The sequence below is a fragment of the Corvus brachyrhynchos genome, unplaced genomic scaffold (assembly GCF_000691975.1).
Source record: "Corvus brachyrhynchos isolate BGI_N302 unplaced genomic scaffold, ASM69197v1 scaffold22, whole genome shotgun sequence".
Classification (NCBI taxonomy): domain Eukaryota; kingdom Metazoa; phylum Chordata; class Aves; order Passeriformes; family Corvidae; genus Corvus; species Corvus brachyrhynchos.
In genome coordinates this window covers 4,817,667-4,841,504 of record NW_008238355.1, presented here as the reverse complement: position 1 = coordinate 4,841,504, position 23,838 = coordinate 4,817,667, and the positions used below count along the sequence as shown (strand labels likewise).

The 23,838-nt window shown below is 40.0% G+C and overlaps 1 protein-coding gene across 5 annotated transcripts in view; it reads left to right on the top strand.

Moving 5' to 3' along the window:
- PIGG (phosphatidylinositol glycan anchor biosynthesis class G) overlaps nucleotides 1-23,838 on the top strand; it is an 82,212-nt gene that overhangs the window by 21,117 nt on the left and 37,257 nt on the right. For 2 of the 5 annotated variants that reach the window (XM_008634546.2, XM_017735387.1), the window contains exons 8-10: nucleotides 6,400-6,857; nucleotides 14,374-14,565; nucleotides 21,466-21,775. In XM_008634546.2, the coding sequence (XP_008632768.1) occupies nucleotides 6,400-6,857; nucleotides 14,374-14,565; nucleotides 21,466-21,775 (960 nt within the window). Of the gene's footprint in view, nucleotides 1-6,399; nucleotides 6,858-8,615; nucleotides 8,653-14,373; nucleotides 14,566-20,216; nucleotides 21,325-21,465; nucleotides 21,776-23,838 lie in introns of those variants that run through there. The other 3 variants (XM_017735388.1, XM_017735389.1, XR_001862337.1) reach the window with 3 other exon arrangements.

Sequence of the window (23,838 nt, the reverse complement as noted above, 5' to 3'; positions counted from 1 at the left end):
TTCAGAAAATTCAGTATTCCTGAGTAAAGATTAATTTTTCACTCTGTGCAGATATGTGCTGTAATTTCTGAGTGTAGATTTAAATCTAAATTCTTAAAAGTAAGGTTGCTAATATTTTTTATCCAGACTATACCAGATTATAATTTTGTTTCTGTAATTTCTGATTCTTTTTCTTAGAAAAAGAAGACGAATACAGCCTTGAAATAATAATTAATGTCCCAGTGTATTCTGTAGAGATCTCACATGTACTTGGTGTGCAATGACAAACAAACACAACTAAGAAAGATAAACTTGTTTTTCATTGTGTTACCAGTTTTTCTAATTTTAGTAAACAGTAAAAATCTAGCTATGTTGAGTTTTGTAGACCTGCATAAAATTTACATACATTCCACTTCAAAAGCATGGAGAGCAATGACAACAGATTTCTTCTCCAGGTGGATAGTCTCAAAGAATCACAGAATGTTAAAATGGTCTGGATTGGAAGAGATCTGAAAGATTCTCCGCTTCCAAATCCCTTCCGTGGGCAGGCACACCTTCTACTGGACCAGGTTGCTCAGACCTCTGTGTAGCCTGACCTTGAACACTTCCAGGGATGGGGCATCCACAGCTTCTCTGGGCAACCTATTGTAGTGTCTCACCACACTGAGATAATCTGCTTCAAGTTGATAATACACAAATGAGATTTTCAGCAACATTTTCCAGATTTGTATGTGTGTTTGTTTTTTCAGGGCTGGGGCAGATAGAAATAAAAAATACTGGATTCTCCATCCCCGGTTGGTCCGTGATCATATTCCTGTCTGAGATATATCTGAAAATGTGGGAAGCTTAAGTATGTCTTATGAAGTATAGGCAATAATAATTCTGATTGAGGCAGACATGACTTTGTATTCAGACCTGTAGAAACACATTTTTGTCATCCTGTCTTCACTCCTATTCCATAAGTGACTGAATTTCTGAATGTATGTCTCATCTCATCAGTCAGGGAGGCTTTGCTGTCTCTGTTCAAGTTCCAAAGAAAGCTTGAAATATTTCGTAGGTTTAGTTACATAGTAACTTAATTCCAGACATGTATAAAAGCAGTGTCTTGGTTCTCATTAATATTTTTACCAGTCTCAGGGCTGCTGTAGAATGTTATGGTGGGGTTGTTTTGGGTCACTGTTTAGACAAAAACGGAGTCTGGAGAAGGTGAAAGGAGCTGTGTATAAATCTGGTGCTGCTCGTAATGCAAATGTGTTCCAAACATTCATCTCTGCCTTTCATCACCTTTCCAGTAGAATGCCTAGATTTTGGGGGAGAAACAGATTGTTTTTATATGCTGTGTGTTGATCTCGAAGGGCCTGCGGTGTGAGTTATGAGTATCACTTATGCTAAAATATCTCTGAATCTAAGTGTTTTGTGACCTGTACATCTCCACATTGTGAATCTGCGTGTGGGGTTGACTTCTAAAAGAATTCTGAAGCCCTGGTCTTCTAATGGTGGGAGTAGAATCCTGAATCGTGGTCTTTCTGGTTAAAAAAAAAAAAGCCTAAAAAGCCTTTTCTAAGCTGAAGCTCTACGATAAAATGTAGGTATTTTAAAAGTAATTAAGATAAGCTCTCCTGTTAATGGCTTCAGAGCTTTCTTCCTTCAAATTGTTTCCGTTCACATCTAGAGATTTCTCTGAAGTGCTTCTCATTTGTAATGCTTTTTTTTCCCCACTGTGGCTGAATATAGAAACTGATTACCAAGTTCATGAATTTTCTGAAGACCAGTGCAGGCAGTGTTAGCATCTGCTTCCTGACTGTTATTTATAGATTCTGATTGCTATGTTTCTAGCAGCACCAGTCCCTTCTTTTAATGATACTTCAGGCTTTAAATAGTTTTGCAGCCCTTTATGAATTCCAGAAAATGTTAAAAATTTTAACTTCTTGTTCATAGTTTCAGTGTAATTGCTTGGTAGTTGATTGAAGTGTGTTATTTACTACTACTAGTTGTGGTTTTTTTCCCCCCATTTCTGATAGAAATAAAAACGAACTTTTTTTTTGAAACTAGAACACAAAAGTTAAGGCTTATCAAGTAGAGGTCTTGAGAATTTTCATTATGCAGAATTTTAGTGGGTTTTTATTACATCTACAAAATGTCCTTCTTTCTGTTTATTTTAAAGCACCTGTTCATTTAACAGTATTTTTGGTTTTCCTCCTTTGTTTGATATTCTTGATGAGTTGAACAATGTTACATTTTTATGCAATTGCACCTAAAATATTTTTGGCATTTTTTGACTTGGGGAGAAGAAAGCTGATTGGGTGGTGTCTTTACCAGATAGCTTTCAAAAATGATCCCAAACTACTGTGAAAATGTAGGAGCATCTGTGATCTGTAGTACTTTGTCATGGAAAAGTTACCATCATGGAGAATCAAGACTGGGTTCTGGGAGCTCAAGTATCAGAAGGGAACATATTGACAAGTGTTTAAATTGTGAGCATGAAAAACAGAATGTTTCTCACCTGAAATGTAGTTGCAGAATTTCTCAGGCATTGACTGTGGATGGTTAACAAAATAAAAACCCCTGATAACTGGAATAAGACTCAGAACATAGACTACAGGAGGTCTTATTTCAAAGTGAAGAAGTTTCAAAATTTAATGGTCAAAGGTGCATATATTCCATCATTTATGTACTGGCACTTCTGCAAGCTAGCAAGGTATGTTCAAAGACAGGGCAGAGAGGTCAGTTTCTGTATTGCTTGAATACTAGTGCTACCAGTTGTTGAAGCTGCCTTGGTTTGGGAGATGATATGCGTACATCATTTGCAGCCTGGGATTTAAAAATTTCTAAACAAAAGATTCTGTATTGTTTGCCAAGATATCAAACAAGCTGAGAGTCATACAGGTTTTTTAGTATCTGGAGTGTCTGCTGAGTTTGTGAGGGTTGGACATGTTCAGCAGCTGGGAAAACAGAGCTGTGAGTATCAGAGTAAGACCTACGTTTCAGTGCCTTTAAACCAAATCTAAAAACTAGGTACAATCTAAGTAATCTAAGGTCAGACTGTATATGACACCATACTCATGGCATTCCTAATAAGGCGCAGTTCATATATAAGGGATTAGACATAAATTTAGAAAACTTTGATGGAGGTATTTCCAGAATTTCTTAAGATTATCAAGTCTCAGGAGATTATAATAGCATCATAATTTTTAATTTTGTGTAGTGATTTAACTCTGATCTGAAATGTGGTTTATCAGTAAATGTCATTCAATTTTAATCCTTTGATGTGAATGTAAGAGTCATTTTTTTTCTCTTTTCACTGAAGTTGTAAGAGACAAGCAGGCAAGAAATACGGATTTCTAATCCTGGGACATTTCACATTAGTGCCATCATTTTAATGAGGTTTTTGTATGTTCCCCATTGATAATGCATCACTTCTTCAGTTTTCATATCAGTTGCTGACAGCAACCAGGTACAAGATACCAATCCTTCTATAGATTTTATGTTTTGTCTTACAAAGAAGACAAATTATATCACAGACTTGTTCATTCTTATTTATTTAGGATCTCAGATTCCTTTGTCTCTGCAAGCAGATGGTGCTTACATGCTCATTTATTTAGTTAGCCAAGATCTTTAAGGTCAGCATGGTAGAATTATTGGAATTTAAACTTGCTGAAGATCAGTCATGTACTGTTCTTGTCTCAGCTTTGTGAATTTCATGCTCTTTGGTCTTTGCACAGACAACCTTGTCCTTTTGTTCCAAATACCAGCTTATGGTATTTACTTTTCAGAATAGCATACTAAACAAACCTGAGTGGTCTTTAGAACAGCAAAGAAATTTCAAATGCTAGTAAATTTAGATTGAAACTGGGCATTTTTTCAGATTATTAGTATTTTTTCCCCCATTATTGTTGTGTGTAACCTCATAGGGACTTTTTTGGTTGTGTGGGGTTTTGTTTGTGTGTTTGTGTGTTTGTTTGTTTGTTTGTGTTGTTGGTTTCTTTTAAGTGAAATGACTTTGGTGTAATGTATTCTTTAACAGCACAAGAAATGAAGGAGATGTGAATAGTTTATATTTGTAGCTATAGCTCCTGCATTCTTTCACAGGTCTCATAAAATTTCGGTTTTGCAAAAGTTTTTTTCCCCTAAAGCAAAATTTCTAGTAATGTTAACTATCTTCTTGCATTGTGTATTTGTTGTCTTCTCTGTATTACATACTCTTGGTTATTGAACAAAAATATGTATGCTGCTGTCAGTAAGTCATAAACACAAGTGAGATTTGCATCTAAGATGCTCAGAGATACTGGTATTGTTTATACCTGCTCTCTTGTTACCTGCTCAAACGTCAGTTTGTTTCAATTTTCTTTCAACATGATTTATACCGTGCAGGAATTTTAGTACACTGTGCATCTTTTAATGTAGCATGTTCTCTGTGAAATTTACCCCTGTGAATATTCAAGATTTTTTTTAAAGTTTGTTCATAGGTCAAATGTAGGAGGATGATGTGGTTAAAATACACAGTTAAAGAAATAAATGTGAAAGTAGTTTCAGAGATCTTTGTTCTGGAGTAAAAATGGCATGCAGTAATTTAGATCTGGCTTTTAAATTTTTGTTTTATTAGGTGCTTAAAATACCAGTTTAAGAGATGCTCTATGATATTCTCTAATAGAGCAAAAATAGAGAAAATTAAATAGTAATGTATGATTTTCGACAGTGTCTTTCCCAAAATTCTTCACAAGTATGTATATTATCCTATTTGTTAAGGTATGTTAGGAAGCTCCTGCTGTCCTCTAGGGCTGGGGTGTTTGTCTTGCCTTGCTGTTGGAGCACAGCTGTGCATGCCCATCCTAGGTCACTGTCCCCACCTCTGGCTCTGACTTTGAGGGGAGGTTAAACAGACAGGTGTTTCCAGTCAGTCGCCCTGTGACCACCCACACATAGGTGTGTACTCTGGGCCCTCCAGTTAATAATGCTGTCCTACAAGCTTGGTGATCCACTGTCTCTTTTCCCGTTGCTGACACCCTTACCTGTCTTGTATGTACTCTGATCCCTCCAGCTGCTGGCACCTTGGGCTTATGGTCCTGGTGGCCAGTAGTACCCTCTCCAGTGACTCTGGCACATGCTGCAGTCATGGCACTGCAGATGTGTGGGTCCGGTGACCCATGATCACTCTGCAGCTGCTGGCACCTGCTTTTACTTGCTCTGGTCTCAGGTTGCTGACATGCAGGCTTGTCCCCAGCTACTTGCAGTGGTGTCTCGCAACACCCACATTTGGGACAGGGTGTGGAGTTGCACAGAAAGATAGGAGAAGATTTAATAAGACAGGATAGGCCACAGAGACCAGGCACAGGGCTCAGTCAGAAAAGAGCACTGACTCCTGCTTATATGTAACTTTCCCCTTTCTCCTCTTACTTTGCCCCTGTTTCCAGCATGTTCCTCATCGCCTCCTCTTCCCCACCCTTGACGCTTTCTTGAAGCTTTGCTTTATGAGTTGGTACAGATCCACAGGTGCCATTGGATATCTGTAACACCCATGTACTGTCACTTCCCACTTACCTGTTACAGAGTCCAGACTGATGCTCTTCAGAGCTATGCCTGTGATTTCTTACTGCCCTGTCAGTTAATGGCTGAAGAGTTTTGGTCATCTTTATGGTCTCCCTTAGTGCTTACTTATCATGGTTGTGTCTCTGTGTGGTCTTTTTATAGCTTTTGCTGTGTGCTGAAAAGGTTCTTTACCTGATAACATCAATGAACCAGGTGCTCTCAACTTCCTCATGCCTTTATGCTTTATCTTAAGCCCTGTCATTGAAGGTAGTGATGATAAGGCAATTCCAATTAGCTGCTGAGAACAGAAAATTGACCTAATGGAGGCATTAGACAAAAAATATTGTGGTTTTAGATAGGCATGGTGTGTGAATAAATAATAAAAAGGTAAAGATTTAAAGTAGATTTTATGATGAAAGACTCATTTCAAGCTAAGCAAGGTCAAGGAGTGCCATCAGGCAGTAACTTTGTTAACTTGAGTAGTGAAGGCTGTCACTATATTGAGTTGAAGATATCACGGATTTGAACTACTAGAGAAGTACCTATTATCTATATCTCAGGTTTGATTTCTGCAGGATTTCTATTTTTACTTCTACAAATATGCAACAGGGCATGAACTTACAGGGTGATAGGGAATCTTAATCTGTACAGTTGTGATGTTTATTCATAGAGAAGTTTTATTCCTTAAACAAAATGCAGTTTTAAAAATTACTACTATGTTGTAGTGCTAAGTATGCTTAACTGAAATGATTCTTCTATAAATTTTTGAGATTTCTTAAGATAGAAATGTTATCCTGCTGTATATTTTGTTTTCATTGCTGTAAGCACTCTATGAATACTTACAAATGAAATTTTTACTCCTTCACCATGGCTTTTTTGTTTGTTTGTTTACAGAATCCTACTGTGTCCAGTTCTAGCTGGTCAGAAATAGATGTGCTGATTCTGGCTGGAACTATTGGCCATGTTTTGAGCTTGGGGGCAAGCAGTTTTATAGAAGAGGAACATCAAACCTGGTATTTCCTTATCAATACTCTTTGTTTGGTGCTGTGTCAGGAACTTTGTAGAAATTATTTTCTTCTGAAAGAATGTGACCCTCAACATAGCACCAATGTGGAACAAAATTTTGATAGTATTGGGGAAACCTCTGAGTACAAGAATATAGACATTCCAGCAGCAAGTAATTCAAAACTGGGCAAGGCCACCTCTTCATCTGAATTCGTAAAAGGATCAGATAAGTGGATAAGTGTAGCAACTCCATGGATCATCCTTATTTGCTGTCGGCTGCTTCGATCCTTGAATCAGACAGGTGTCCAGTGGGCTCATCGGCCAGACTTTGGACACTGGTTGACAAGGTGGGTATCTGATTTATTTTCACACTTTCTGCCTCATTTAAAAATTAATGTGTGTTTCATTTGGTGAAATATGTATATATTTCTGTATGGTCTCTGACCAGAAAGTGCTGCAGACATACAAAACAGATAAACAGTGAAGTGACATAAGAAATTTTTCATTTCTATTTCATGCAGGAGTAATTCCTTGTGTGTTATCAATAGTTTATAATCTTTGCCCTGCACCATGACTTATCTAATTAATGCCAATTATACATGATAGGTTTATCAGAAGCAAAAAGTAAATATTTTCCTTACATAAGTCAACAGTGTCTGGTTTGAGAAATTAAAAATCACTTAATAGAATTAAACTCTTGAAATTCAAGACAGTAAGGTTCTGCATAATTCCAAACTTTATGAAGTCACAGGAGAAGATGCCACACATAGAATTCTCCCTTGTCTATCACATGCTTGTAATGTGTGAGTGAAAAGCTGAAGGAATTTTTTGAGTGTATGTAATATGATAAACTAGAAAAGGACTTTTTTATAACTGAAGGTACAGCGGAGAAGGGCTTCTGCTTTTTCTAATACTTTCAGTACTTATGAGAACTACAGTTACTATTCAGTGATACTTGAACTGTTTCATGTAGTTCAGTTGGTACATGGAGAAGCAATACTTTTTGACTGTCTAGTCAGGGTTTTGGAAACAGCAGATGAAGAGGCTCTGCTGTGTAATATAAATAGATTTCTTGCCAGTATCTTACAATGCCTGGATGAAATGTCATTCGTCATTCATTAAAAATTACATGAGCAAATGGACTAATATGAGACTTGTTTTTTATTGGCAGCCTCACAGATGAAATGCTAATTGCAGTGACAGGCATGAGTGCTGAAAAACATGAGTTATGAGGGAATTTATCGTATTATAGCGATTGTTCTATACCAGAGTTTTTACCATGCATTTTTGCTCTTGAGGGGAGGAAATGAGGAAAAAATGTTGTGTTTCCTACATCAAGACTGTGTGATAGGTAACTCACTCCTTCATTGTGTGCTAAGCCAATGTGTGAACAGTATGAGATGTAATTTGGTGTGACTGTGAGGATTTTTACAATTAATCCTGAGCATCTGTGAAAGATTTATTTGCCCAATAATGTCCTGAGCCAGATTTTTTCTTCAGACTGTCAGTCCTTTTCTTTGGAGTGTGCTGGTGCTACAAAGCCATGAAACAAGGACCTGATAAAGCTGAAAAATTTGGTTTGCTTCAAATATATCAAATATATGCTTTTACTCATGTGGTCCCCCAGAGATGTTTATTGACTCTTGGAAATGTTACCAGACTTCTAATAATTGTGTGTGCATTTATGGACTTAACTTTCAAAGATCCTGTCTCACTTTAATACGCTCCCACCTCTGATTTTGTGGCGCTAAGTATGCCTGTAGAGCAGTGAAACGTTTTACAGCCTTGGGCTGTGGGTGCCTCAGGGAGATAACACAGGTGGAGTGTAGACTGCAGGTAGACCAGGTGCTTCCTGATTTATAACAAAAGTGGGAAATCCTGTGTGCCCAGCTGTAACACTGTTGCCTGTCAGGAATGTAGAAGCAACCCGCTCAGGTAGACCCAAGGTTTTTTACACCTGTTCTGTCTTACTCTGTGGTTTTTTTTGTTGTTGTTGAGGAAGGAGGGGGGACAAGGAAGGGAGGAGGCTATTTTTGTGTTTGATTTTTGTCCCTGTGGATTGGAATTAATGTGGATTTGAATTATGTCCATATCTTTCTCTGTAGTGGGTAATGCATAACTGGACCCCTGGCTGAACACAGAGTAAGTAATAACCTTTCTCTGTCTTCTGGTAATGTTCTTCATATGCAGCTCCAAATGCTGTTGGTTGCCTTTGCTACAAGGGCATGTTGTGTGCTGACTGTCGAGCTGGGGTCCACCCAGGCACTCAGAGTCACCTCTGAAAAGCTGGACAGCCCCCAGTCTGTCCTGATGTGTGTAGCTATTTGTTCCAAGGTGCAGGACTTGCTTCTTGCCCTTGTTGAACTTCGTAAGATGCCTGGTGGTCCATTTCTCCAGCCTATCAAGGGGCCTTTGAGTTCTGTATTGTGTGCAGACTTGTGGAGGGAGCACTGCCCCATCGCCCAGGTCATTAGTGAAGACATCAAACAGTATAGGCCCCAGTGGGGGCCAACCCATATGTCCTGGGGTTGACAGAGAGTGACTGGTCTCCAGGTGGACTTTGTGCTGCTTATGGCAACCCTGTGAATCCATCATTTGAGTACTTTCCAGTCCACCTAACTGTCCACTTTTCTAGCATGAGATTTCCTATGGGGATGTTACGGGAGCTGGAGTTAAAAGCCTTGTTAAAGCACAGAGAAACAACAATGCCTGCTTTATGCTCTTCCACTGAGTTTATCTCATCACAAAAATCTGTCAGGTTGATAAAGTATTGTCCTTTATAAAGCCATCACAACCCTATTATTAAAGCTGTCTGCCTCCCCCTTCAGTAAGGCTGAAGTACAGCAGCTAGATATCAAAACAAAAACATCAGAATTTTACAGGCGAATTTCTTCCTCTGTTCACTATCAAAGTGGCCTCACATTGAGTGTATTTGCTTGGGTCTTGAAGCAGGTAGAAGAGAGAAGATTCTACAGCTATACTCTTAGGCTATGACTGATTATTTGGCTAAAACAGTATACTGTAGGAGCTTTTGCCATACAAGGCAAGGAACCTGCTCTCTTTCTGCTTGCCTCACTTGCCCTGTATTTTATGTGTTCCTGTGTCAGTATGGTGAACTAAATCACTGAATAGACGTGTCTGGAAAAATAACTCAAGATAGCATGAGAAACTCTTGGCTTTCAGCTGGATCACTTCTCACTCTGATTTACCATCAGTCTTCACAGGCAAATGGGCTGGCTTGGTAACAGGAATGCAGGACGGGAAGAGTGTACAAGTCAGCAGTGCTGCTGTTGAGATTACTGTAAGAAGAGAATGTGGAAATATCTGGATCTTTTGAAGTGTTGCAGACATACAGATTTTTCTTTCTGCCACTGTCAAGCATTCCTTAAAAAAACCTCCTTGCCTTTCAAATCTAATTGAGAAAGAAGCAGTGATTCCCGACCCTGTACTTTGGGAGGCTTAAAAAGATTATGCAACAGTCCAGAGTGTTGTGCCATGGCAGGATAAGAGGATGTGTGATTAGGACTGTCACTGTCACAGTTCTGCCTTCTCCCTTCCATTGATGTGTACTAGTTTGAAAACAAGCCAGTGGGAGGCACCAAGTCAGAATAACAACTTAATGGGGAAATTTAAAAAAAGGGGGAAAAAACTAAAAGAAAACACTGGTTCAAACTGACAGAGTCAAGATACAACCTGAGTCCCTGTTAGGCAGGGTGGTGGTAGCAGTCTGGGAGAAGTGATCCTGTAGAAAAAAGGGTCTGCTCCTCCTCAGAAGGTCCAGTGGTGGCTGTGTAGCTCCTGTCCTCTGGAAATCCAGTGGAAAGAGTTCCCTCTGGTGTTGAGAGTCCCAGATTATATCCACGATGGGATGCTTGGTTCCTCCCTCTGGGTGGAGCATCTCACAATGGGGTAATGAGTCATGAGGCCAAGTGTTGATTAGGCTCATTAACAGAAGATAGTCCAGAGGGAGTTATCTCTGAGTCAGGCGGCAGGATAATGATGGGCCATTAACAGAAAGACAGTCTGGGGGGAGGAGGCAAGGAAACCCTGCCCCACCTGATTTCAACAGCTGATGGGGATGGTAATAGAATACACTGCAACCCAGGACAGGTGTAACTACTTCTGCTGTGCCTGGGGAGCAGGTGAAAGAATGGAACCCTGGCAGCCCTGGCACAGGTTGGCTCATGCTGCTGTGGAGCTACATCCTGATTTAAAACAAAGGAGCAGTTTTCAGCCTAACAGGAGAATATTATGTATGTCTCCATGCTGACAGATACTTCAGTTGCAATATAGGGTTAAAAGATGAGTAGTATTTGAAGTATTACAGTTTTTGGACTTGAGTAATGGGATGTAGTTGAGTTCTTGTCTCTGTTATGGCTCACTGAACAAGCTTTAGAAAGATTAGTCAATGATGCAACTAAATCTTTACACATCCTGTGGTCTGTAAAGTGTCTGGGAATTCCTGTTTGGCCAGCTTGCTTGCATTTTCTTTGGTTGCAGGTTTTAACATCTGTGTTCCTTTTCCTTCACACAATAACAGGGTTGTAGAAATGTCTGTTTCCCTAGTGATTTGATCAGGGTTGAGATTATGTGTTTTCCTTGTAGCATGAATTGAAAGTTGGTGATAAACTGAGTTGCATAAAGCACTTACTCCTCTTCCCAAAGTGCTTTGCTAGTCTGTAAGGTTGATAGTTATTCTATTTTTAGTATTAGTTTAATTGGCATAGTTATGTCTTAATAGCATGTTTTTTGCTAATAAGAATTTAGAACCTTACTTAGATCATTAGCCCTTACTTAGCCCTTGTTAGTTTGAGTTCAGGCTGCTTAGGCCTTTTCTAGCCAGCCTTGTCTCAAAGACAAACTAATGAACAAATGGCCCTCTTTTTTTATTCCCCTGTATTGATCTTTTGGACATCTGTGCTCATGCTCAGACTAGTATTTTGCTTAACTAGACAATGCTTAAGAGGCTCAACATTTGAGACAGAGGCCCTGTTGTTCAGGTTTTCCTGTTTGATGTAAGCATCAAAACACAGAAAATCAATCCTACCTATAGTGTGTTGAAATTGGCTACTAGGAATGTATTCAGCAGTGCTGAAATAAGGAAAGTGTTCTTTTGTTATTTGCAGACAGACTGTGAAACCTGAAAAATACTTTGTTGGGAAAAAGAGCAAAAGAAAATCAGACAGTAGATGAAGTGGAAGAAAACATGCAATCTAAATCTCACTGGAAATCAGGTTTTCTTTTTTATTGGTTGGTACTCAGCTTTATTTGGCTGTTAATCTTGGTCAGTGCTGATACTTGAAAGCTGTCAGAGCTGCTACATGGCAGTGTCAGCTTGAAGAGAAGTGACAAGAAGCGTCAGCATGGGAAGATGATAATGTTTTCTTTTACTAATGTACTTAACCATCCCCAATGCCCTTCCCCTCAAAGCTAGCACACCTTGTGACTTCTATGTATCCAGTTGTAAAATGAAAGAAACAATTAAAAAGGCCATATATACCTAAGTTATTAATCATGCACATTTGTAATGCCTTTCACTCTACTTGTATTTACAGTAATGAGGTGAAGTCCAAGCAGTGGAAGAAAATGTCTTCAACCTTCATTCTATTACCAGAAGTATGAATGTAGACCACAAGCTGTTACAGTAGAAAGATAGAGCCAAAGTTATCTTTTTTCCTTCACTTCTCAACAGGTTTTCTTTCAGGAAGTTATTGGTTCTTCGCTTTCAATTTTGTGGTTTGTGCAAAACCCACTACATTGCAGCTGAGATCAGAGTAGCTTGTTTGTGCATGTGTTTGTGAGCAGACTATCAAAATCATTTAGGACTTTGCTAAATGACTGGACTCTGTGTTCAGCAGCTACCATCTCCTTTCAAAATATATGCTAATTACATATGCTTTTAGCTGCCTAAGTGTCAGAACCTTGGCTGGAAAACTTTGAAACTGTAGGTGATTTGTGCTGACCTGACTTTGCTTGCTGTAAATCCTTTTCTTGTTTCTTCAGCAAATGCTATGAAACACTCAGGTAGGGGTTTTTTAAACAACTTTGTATGGCTCAAAAAAATTCCAAATGGAGATCACGGAGGACTGTTACCAGAAAACCTGGACATGAGATGTGTATTAGTCCCTGTGCTAGGGGTCAAGTATGCAAACTCAAAGTGTATTGAATTTTTTAGATAAAGAGACAAAGATGATGATGATGAGGATGTACTGTTATTTATCCCTGATTTGTCTTGCTCTCATACAATGAATAGCCGAGGAGAATATGACCTGAAGACTTAAAATTTTCTGTAATGCTCATTTGAAAGGTTTAGTGTCTACTAGATTAGTTAATTATGTTTTGATCATAAAGGAAGTGGTGCTTGAGTTACCTTCACAGCTTGCTGCAGGAATCTATTCACTGCTTCTGCTGTCTCCTTCTGTAGAGGAACAATTGTGAGGAGAAACATCAAGACTACATTTTCTGTCTCATAGCATTCTAGATCTTATTCCTCTCACTTTTCACCCCTGGCTTTCAGAGAGCAGTGCATCTCTTGGGAGTCTTGTTAAGGTGTATGAACTACGTGACTGGGTCCTGCATGCAGAACTGATGTGACAATTTATCTGCCCTGCAACCTTTCCTCTGTGACTTTTCAAGCACGATAGCTGGAACATACATTGATCAAGCTCCTGATAAAGTGTATACTAAGGAATAGGAAAGCAAACCTGTTTGAAGTACAGTAATTTTTATTAAATCAGAGATAAAATTGGAATTTGATGTGATTAGATTCAATGCAGGTAACAGCCCAGGCACACTGTTAGTTTCCTGAAGTTAGTGATCTTTTATCATGGGATTTTGAGTTGTGGAAAACAGAAGATGGAGCCCTTAGCTCTCAAAATCTACATGATGTTCTTAACTCAAAGCAAATGTAACAAAATTAGTGGTTTTATATCATTTGGGATACTGGGAGTATTTTCAGGAGGCATGGGTTGGCAATTCTTGTACTACAGTAGGCTTACTGAAACTACGTGTTAGGGGATGGTTGCAGATCTTTGCCTTACCCCTTACATTTTGCAGTGCTAATTCATATTACTGAAGATTTAAATACATAACACTGGCAGCATGCTCAGTGAAATGCCCTTGATTCTGGAACGAGTGTTGCCTATTTAGGATGCAGGGGAACAAACAAACAAACTGTATCTGTAATCTTCTCTGCCAGTGATGCAGATTTTGTGTCTATCTCTTGTATGTATTGACACAGTACGAGGTGCCGTAGTTGCATAAGGGAATCATATTGTGCTAATGAGTTTGTGTGTGTGTTTTAAACTATGTAAGTATATTTTTGGTCATTTTGGGTAGGTAGTGTATTCTATAGGTAGTAGGGTAGCTAATGTGTCTAAAATTAAACAAATACATATGCAGTTATTTCAAAAGACAGAATAGTTCTAATCCTGTAGTGCAAAAATCTTTTCTGTTGTGCTAGAAAATGAAATGCTGTAGTATAAGCAAAACACACTTAAAAAAAAATGTATAAATAACAAACCCCTAGTTTAAAAGCAGTAGACTCATTTCCATTATGCAATATGCATCTCAGTTTTTATATAATTAACAAAATAACTAGCATATGGTGGAACACAATAATTACACTTCTAAATATGCATGCTCGAATAGAAAACCTCATTAATAAAACTGCTTTTCTAAAAATACTAAAATATTTTACCATACCTCTTAGAAAGTTCATAACAGGTACCACTGCAGTGATTAATTTGCTCCTGCATCAATTAATGTGGTTTATTTAATACAGTGCTGTAGCTAAGCCTCTATCAAATGCGTTTGGCACTAATTACTGTTTTAAAAGGGGTTTTTTTGTTTGTTTTTTCCCAGCTCTGAACATAAATCTGAACTCTCCTTCCTGGCTGCAGTCTCCCTACTTATGATCTTCTTTCTGGTTCAGAGAAGATGCTCCCTAGTTTCAAAAATTGCTATGGCACTCGGGCTCCTGGGAGTCTACAGTTACCGGGCAGCTATTGGAAATGTCATATTTCCATGGCAACATGGTGGCAGAGATATTTCCAAGTAAGTTAATCAACAGATAAGTAACTGTTTCTAGCGAGGTGTTGAACGCTTTGGCTGTCAGGGGATGAGGTGGATGGGATGTTCTAGGTTGGAATTACATTCTTACGAATAGAACTGTAGTGTGTAGGTGACCAGCACTGAATTTTTGTGATGTGTGCCTAATTTTAAGCCCCATGAAGTGTCTTTTGACTGTGACAGATGAGAAGCCAGTCAGATAAGAATTAATATGAGGAAAATCTAGTATTTATACCCTATGTTTTTGCTACAAAGAAACTGTGCCATATCTTGTTGTTTTAGATGGACTTGCCACATCTAGCAGAGCGCAAACCAAGCTCATCTAGCTGTTTCTTAGTTTCGAAAGTGCTTAGGCAGTAGTTCAGAGAGCTGCTTTTCCATACCTTGCTTTTGCAGTTGAGTATTCTATAACATGGGCTTTCAAGATGTAACCATGTGCTTCTCAAGGTTTCACCTGTGCAGCACACTGCATACTAGGATTTTTGGTTTGATGTTAAGTTTCCTAAAGAACTAGTCAGTAACTGTAAAGAAGTTATTAACTCTTTCACCAATGACTACTTCTGGAATGTAGATAAGTGGCTTTACACCTGGCTCTGCAGCCCCAAGGTTTACTAAATGTCAAAGAGTTGTGGAAAACTTCCAGAGTCGGAAAATTTGATGAGAAGTAGGAGATTATGGAAGAGAAGCTGTTGAAACCATTGTCTTCTGGATGTAATAAACTTTCTCTCACACTTGTTTTGAATTTTATATCAATACAAATGGTTTCTGTTGGAGCTTCTTAGTCAGAGGCCAGAGATTCACAAGATGTGTAGAGATGGAAAAAGGCCTGCAGGGTAAGATGTTAGGACATAAAGAAGATCAGGTTTGCTAACATGGCATTTTTACAAGAAATATTTGTTTGTATGTGTATCTGGATATATTTACATACATTCCATCTCTCCAAATACTGAAGATAACACAAGTATACAACTAGAATTAAGTTAACTTTGTGTGTTAGTCATGCTGCATGAGAAAGTAATGATAATCTTTACTTAGTGTGCAGGATTTGGGTCTATGCTTGAAACATGCCTGATTTTTGAGTGTGATCTCTAGTTTTGCTTTGTGTTTGAGTAAAATCCTTGGAGAATAATACTGTCCTTGCAGCATGGGACAGAACATTAAATACAGAAATTGAGCCACAAATAAAATGCAATAAGAGAAATAAATGCTTTACTTAAATACTGAAGTCAAACATTTACTTGAAACTTGTTCATTTTATAGTCAGCATATTAATCTCAATTATTACAAGATACAAAGCTTTTTGTATTATTTCTATCATTAAATAAATAACGAACACAGTGATTTACTTAAGTTATGTCAGAGCTCTATATAAACCCCAAGTGAACCTTCCCATGGCACACTGTGGCACATGGGTCTCATCTGAAGAGAGGTTCTGCTTCCCTCCCATACCATGGTGCCTTTTATTTCACATAAAAATGAACCAGCAAACATTCCAAAATGAACTCATGTGTCTATGCCTGCCAGATCAGAACATTGTCTCTGCCATAATACCTACCAGTGCACAGCACAGGCTGGCTTAGGGCTTCCAGCATGCTCCCTGGCAGTGGCCACTCATGTGCTAATATGTGGGCTTCTCAGGAGTAAAGTACAAGTCCTGATAAGGAGACATAGTTTGCCCAAGATCACTGACTCATCAAACATTATCTTCAGCAAGGCTCCCAGTCTTAGTCAAAGAGATGGTAGGCAAATCTTAGTAGATTGATAGGTGACATGTTGACACAGTGATACTAGCTTGTCTTTTTTAGATGGTTGATGTGATATATGTGTTAAAAGCCTGTTTAAAATGCCCCCCAAAACCACAGAACTTTCCTTTAAATAGGTTTAGAGGTATCTTCAGTGTCTTCATGATCTGGAATAGCTCCAGATCCAGGTGCAAGGTAGAGGTATTTTTGTGTAATATGAGAAAAAGCTGTAGGCAGCCACTGTGTTTTCCGTGCATAGTGAGTGCATTCTTCTCTAAGATGGAGAAACTTTGCTCTGAAGCTCTGTTCCCTCTCTGAAGATTTTCTCTGAATGTGACAACTGCTGGGAGGTGGATGAGGGAGAAGAGGCATTTTAAGAGTTCTGTGTTTTTTGTGGCTTACACTAAGAAAACCTGTAAATTAAAAAATGTGAAGAAGTGATTTGGCCTTCTTTTTACCTGTTATTTTTTAAAAAAAATGTAGTCTGTACAAAGAAAAAGATGAGTATGTAGTGTACTAAAACAAACAAAATAATAGTAGTGCATTTGCTGAGGGATACTTTTTCTAGTTTGAATTAACCATCAACTGGTTAATTCCAGTTTTCACTCAACTTACTGAATAGGGAAATACCCCAAGCTATTTCCTAAAGTTTTACTTACAAAGTAAATATGTGGTAATAATGACATCAGACTTACCAGAGACACTGAAAAGGGGCACTGAATTTCTGCATTAGCCAGAAACACAGGAATTCTCTAAACTTTACTAGCTTTTACCTTTATTTTTTTTTCTCTAAAGGAAAAATGCAATGGTCATTACAGGGTTTTTACAAAGGTTGCTATGTAAGGGAATAAAATAGTAAAGCCCTTTTGCATAGGCTGTTAAGTATAATTTTGAACCGTTGAAAGGTAAACAACAGAACAGTGTACTGTATTCAGGTTTAGGAAAATCACATTACTGTTGTGTCATGGTTTTGCCTTTTTTCTTGGTTCTGTACATGCAAAAAGAAAATTGAATATGTAAATGCTCTTGTTTATTATTTCTCTTCTTGCTTTTTCTTTCCTGTATTTGAAAAGAAAGATTGAATTCATGCTTATTTTTTAATAATTGGTTGAGAAGGATCGTGACCTAAGACTGAAAAAAAAAATTATATTTATAAAACTTCTTTTAGAAATTTTGACTAGTGGCATCTTTTTGTGGTCAGTTAGTTACATTGGTTATGTGAGTATAACTATGCTTTTACTATTTTTAGAGTCCTGGTCTAATCCTCTACATATTGCTGAGTGTAGATGACTCAGGAATCCTCACTTCTGAGTGAATTATGTTAACTATGTAGGAGACCATGTTCACTCATTACTCACGTATAGGGAAGACTGGTAATAAGAGATTGGCTGGTGGAGGCGCACTCTGCTGTGCCTCAGACAAACAGACCTGACATCCAATTCACAAGAAGCAATGGACCCCCCACCCTCTCACCACCAGCCAGAAGGAGCTCGGGGTGGAGGGGAGTGAAAATGCGTTTCTGCTTTGGGTGGCAGGTGAAACCCCTCCTGACCTCTCTCACCTCCTCAAGTGTCCATATGCAATAGATATGAGGCCCTGGAATCTGAGAAGCAGGGAAATGAGGACTGGAGAAATGAGAATGTGGGTGACAGTCCATCCGGGTTGATGAGGCTGCCTATGGCACAGCAGCTTACCCCCCACATCACAGCCTCCTCAGCTATGAAAAAGAAGAGTAGTCATTGGTGACTCCCTTTTGAGAGGAATGGAGGGCCTGATGTGCCAGCTGGATCCAATCCGTAGGGAGGTGTGTTGCCTCTCTGGGGCCTGGGTAAGGGACATCACCAAGAAACTTCCCAGCCTGCTGCAGCCCACTGATGATTACCCACTGCTGGTTTTCCAGGTGGGTAATGACCCAAGTCCAAACAACAAGGATGCAGATGATCAAAAGGGACCTCAGGGGCTTGGGGACAGCTGGTCAAGGGCTCTGGAGCACCAGTTGTGTTCTCTTCTATCCTGCCAGTTTCAGGGATTGATGGAGCAAGAAACTGGAAAACCAGGCAGATGAACACCTGGCTTTGAAACTGGTATTACCAGCAGAGTTCTGAAGGTTTTTACCACAGGTCAGTTTATAAGATGCCAAGCCTGCTGATGATAAATGGGGTCCACCTGCCTTAAGGAGGCAATCTTAGCTCAGAATTTAGCAGGGCTCATTGAGAGAGCTTTAAACTAGATTTGAAGGCAGATGTGGACGTAGACTTGGCAGAGATAAGGTTACAAAGACATGGTGGGGTACCTCGCATGACTGAAATATTGTCATGAAGGGCCACACGTTGCTTATCAAAGAGACCAGGAAGGTGCATTGGTGGAGCTTCCCTCTATGTGAGGAAACACTTGGAATATATCAAGCTCTATCTGGGGTGGATGTTGAGATAATCGAGAACTTATGGGTCAGGATAAAAGAGCAGACTAGGATGATTTTGTTGTGGGTGTTTGCTACAGGCCACCTGATGAGGAAGAAGTGGATGAGGATTTCTACAGGCAGCTTGAAGCAGCCTCAAAGTCACAGGTTCTTGTGGGGGACTTTAACTACCCTGACATCTGCTGGATAAGCAACACAACAAAGCACAAACAGTTCAGGAGGTTTCTGGAAAGCACTGATGGCAACATTCTGACACAGGTAGTGGAGGATCCCACAAGGAATGGTGTGCTGCTCAACTTCCTAACAACAAACAGAGGAGGCCTTGTTGGAGATGTGAAAGTTGGGGGCAGCCTTAGCTGTAGTGATCATGAGATTGTGGAGTTCAGTGTTGGGCAAAGAGGAAGCAGGGCAACAAGCAATCATGGACTTCCGGAGAGCTAATGTTAGCCTCTTTAGATATCTTCTTGGAAGTATCCCATGGGAACAGGCCATGCCAGGAAGAGAGGCCCAAGAGAGTTGGTTGATATTCAAGGGTTATGTCCTCCAGGCTTAAGAATGACACATCCTGATGAGCAAGAAATTGGGGAAATAGGGTAAGAGACCTGTGTGGATGATCAAGGAACTCCTGACGTTACTGAAGTGTAAGCAGGAAATACACAGGAGGTGAAAGCAGGGTCAGACCACTTGGAATGAGTATAGAGAGGTTGTCAGAGAAGGTAGAAATGAGAAAGGAAGTCCAAGGCTCATCTGGAACTAAAACTGGCTGAGGACGTCAAAGAGAACAAAAAGGGCTTTTTCAAATACATGAAAAACAAAAGAAAAACCAGGGATAGTGTGGGCCCTGTACTAGATGGAGCAGGGGCCCCTGTAACAGAGAACGTAGAGAAATCAGAATTACTGAATGCCTTCTTTGTACTCATCTTCGCTGACAAGACCAGCCAGGGATCTCTGACCCAGGAGACCATGGTAAAAGAATGTTGAAAGAAAGACTTTCCCTTGGTCAAGGAGGATTGGGTAAGAGAACGTGTAGGCAAACCTGACATCCGCAAACTCATGGGTCCTGATGGAAAGCATCCACAGGTGCTGAGGGAGCTGATGGACACAGTGAGGCTTTTAATGATCATCTTTGAAAGGTCATAGCAATCAGGAGAGATGCCTCGGGACTGGAAGAAAGAAAATGTCACCCCCATCTTCAAAAAGGGCATGAAGGAGGATCCAGAAGTCAGCCTTACCGCAGTCCCTGGAAAGGTGATGGAGCACCTCATTCTGAAATGAGGCCAGCTCTATCCACATGAATGACAAGAACATGATCAGGAGTAGTCAGCCTGGATTCCCTAAAGGGAAATCATGCTTGACCAACCTGCCTGCCTTCTGCAATGAAACAAATACCAGATTGAACAAGGGGAAAGCAGTGGTTGTTGTCTACCCTGACTTCAGCAGGGAATTGAACACTGTCTCTCACAATACTCTTACAGACAAACTCAAGAAGTGTGGACTGGATGAGTGGACGCTGAGGTCCTGGCTGAATGGCAGATCTGTGCAGCCCTTCAGAAGGACCTCGACAGGCTGGAGAGTTGGGCAGAGAAGTGTCCAAAGTTCAACAAAGGCAAGTGCAGAGTCCTGCACCTGGGGAGGAATAACCTCAGGCACCAGCACAGGCTGGGGGCTGACCTGCTGGAAAGCAGCTCTGGGGAGAAGGACCTGGGGGTCCTGGTGGACAACAAGCTGTCTGTGAGCCAACAGTGTCCTGGGGGCCAGGAAGGCCAATGGGATCCTGGGGAATAGGATGAGCATTGCCAGCAGGTTGAGGGAGGTGATCCTGCCCCTTCACTCAGCCCTGGTGAGGCACATCTGGAGTGCTGTGTCCAGGTCTGGGCTCCTCAGTACAAGAGAGACATGGAGGTCCTAGAGTGGGTCCAGAGCTGAACTCTGAAAGTGGTTAAGGGACTGGAGCATCTCTTTTATGAGGAAGCTGGGCCCGTTCAGCCTTGAGAAGAGAACAACTGAGAGACAACCTCAGTAATGTCTCTGAAGGAAGGGTGTCAGAGGATGGATCCAGGCTCTTCTTGGTAGTGCCAAGCAATGGGACAAGAGACAATGGGCAGAAACTGGTGCACAGGAAGTTCCACCTGAATATGAGGAAGAACTTCTTTACTGTGAGGGTGACCAGGCACTGGAAGAGATTGCATGGAGATGTTGTGGGATCTCCCTCACAGGTGATACTCAAGAACTGTCTGAACACAATCCTGTGCAATGTGCTCTAGGATGACACTGCTTGAGCCTTGAGCAGGAAGATTGGACCAGGTAACTTGCTGTAGTCCATTTCAGTCTTAGTTTCTCAGACCCTTCACTTCTAGAATATGAGGTCACAGTGTTTAAGCTTACTGGTCCTTGTCCTTGTCAGCTTTTTTGGGCAATGTTTTGTGTTTCCTTCAGAAGCTTGCTTTCACGGGAAATGAAGAGGCAAATGAATTTATAGGTGGTTTGAAGATAATGTAACTGCTAATTACTCTTACAACTTAAAACATGGTTTGGTTTTTTTTTTTTTTTTTTGGTAATGGAATTGCTTAGGGATTTGAAAAATACTAGCCTTGGATTTTAACCTGTTAGGCAGAACTGGTTGGTTTTGACTTCTCTTGAAAGACTCTGAAATAGATATTAGTAAGTAACTAATTTTTCTGTTTTATTTATTAATTTTTTTTTTCAATTTTATTTTCTCTTTAGGGGGATTACTGAAGCTCGTTTTGTTTATGTCTTTGTTCTTGGCATAGTCTTCACTGGCACTAAAGATTTACTAAAGTCACAGGTTATTTCTACAGACTCCAGCATGAAGAGCACAGGATTATGGGAAGTGTATAGCGGATTGGTTCTACTAGCAGCTCTTCTATTTAGACCTCACAATTTACCAGTCTTGCTGTTTTGTCTGCTGATTCAGACAATGATGACAAAATATATTTGGAGACCTTTGAAATTTGATGCAGCACAGATTACTATCATGCACTACTGGTTTGGCCAAGCTTTCTTCTATTTTCAGGTAAGCTGAATGCTCTCTCTGCTGCCTAGGAGGGAAAGGGAATAGTTTTTCAAAAAAATATTGTCCATTGTAAATAAAATGCTAATTAAATATTACAGTGGAAACTGTAATATTTATACAGTGGAAACTTTACTGAGTTCTCAGAAGGGTTTAGTTTCTAAATGTTTTACTAATGTTTTGTTTTCAGAATCGAGGAAAGATGCATACCTTAGTGTCTTATCCTCTGTGTAGATTTCCAAAAGTGTTACAAGGATCAGGGACCTATACCAGGATGATTTTGGTCTGTTAATGGGCCTTGTAAGTACTTTTCAGGTGATAATTAATTTAAAAATGTTGTCTGAATTGATTAATACCAGTAAAAGGCAGGTGGCTTTTGTCACTGGTTCTTGAGGCTTACAGTAGGTCTACATACTGTTTAAGACTGAAGGAAAGTTCTGTGGCGTGTAATACCTCTTATGAGAACCAGAACCAATCTTCTTTCTTATTATATCAAATGATACCTTCTTTCCTGAGAAGCCTTACTAGCTTCAATAACGTAGTTCTCTGCACTGCAAATAAGGTTGCAATTCCACAAAAATTTTACTATGCATTGAAGCTGGAGAGGTTCTTTCTGCTTCTAGTATTGTTGGAACCTTACCGTAACAGGCTGTCTAAAGAGGGCATTTGTTAAGTTGAGAATCAGGTTTAAGAGGTGGGGTTTGCAAAATTTCAGTGTGGGACCTGTGTTGACTTTACCTCTGAGGCATGGCTGGGGATGTTAAAACTCTGGTCAAGCTTAGGGCACTTCCTACTCTGTTTCTGATCCGGTAACTGCAGACTGAGGATTGGCTTGATTGAGAGTGTATGTCCAGATAGGGAATTGCTAATGCAGGTAAGATCATATGATTCATCCCTTCCTACCCACTTTTCCTGTTCAGGGGGCTTAGCATGTCTTGGTTGAATGGCTTTTGCATGTTTTGAACATTACTGTTCAGGCAGCCAGCTTTGATTATAGCCTTCTGAGAGCACTCCTTGGTGCAGTTGGCAAAATGCTGAAGATGGAGCCCTCTGTACTGAGGTACCAAATTAAAACAGCTGCCAGAAATTTAATGGTGGGGAGGCTGGCAAGAAAATCCTAGTTATGGAAAAGAGACTAATAAAGAATGGTTCAGATGTTTTCATAAAGCAGCAAATGGTTCATAAATGTTTTCAGAGATGCTGAATTCTTGGTACACTTGGCCGAGAATTTCACAGAACTCTGAAATTACTGGTGAGTTGAATTTGGAAGATGTCTCCGGAGATCATTCAATCCAAGTGGACCCCATGAAACAGCAGGTCAAACAGACCAGGTTGGTCTGAACTGTGTCCATTCCCTATTTTGAATACCTGAAAGGGTGAGGACTGCAAGATCTCTGGGCAGATGATCCCAGGGCTTGACCACCCTAGCTAGTAAAAAAAAAAAAAAAGCTTTTTCTAGTTTTAATTAGAACTTCTTGTATTTCTGTTTCTGTGTGTTGCTTTTTATCCCTTTGCTAGTCACTATTGGGTCACCAAGGAAGTCACAGTCTGGCTACATTTTGTGTACTTCCCCATATCAGGTATTTATACACGTTGTTATGATCCCTGCTGAGCTTTCTCCTCTTGAGAGTAAACAGACCCAGAGAGTTGCTTGTATGACAGGTGCTTTGTTCCCATCATCATCTGTGGTGCTTCAGTGGATTTTTTCTGATGCACCCATGGGTTTTTTGTGGTGTCAAGCCCAGAACTGGACCCAGGCACCCAAATGGGGATCTCACCACTGCTTATTAGAGAGAATGGAGCATCTCCCTTAAACAGCTAGTAAGGCTCTCCCTAATGGAATCCCAGGTGCTGTTGGTCTTTGCACAAAAAGGACAGTGACTGGCTGATCTCTTCCAAGCTGCTTTTCATATGATTGATTTCTGGTGTGACCAAAGGCATGGTTTTATTCCTGCCCAAGTGCTGGATTTGACATTTCCCTTTGGTGCACTTTCTGAATGTCTTGTCATTTCATTTCTTCAGCCTGTTGAGGTGCCTCTGAGTGGCAGCAGACCCATCTGCTATAT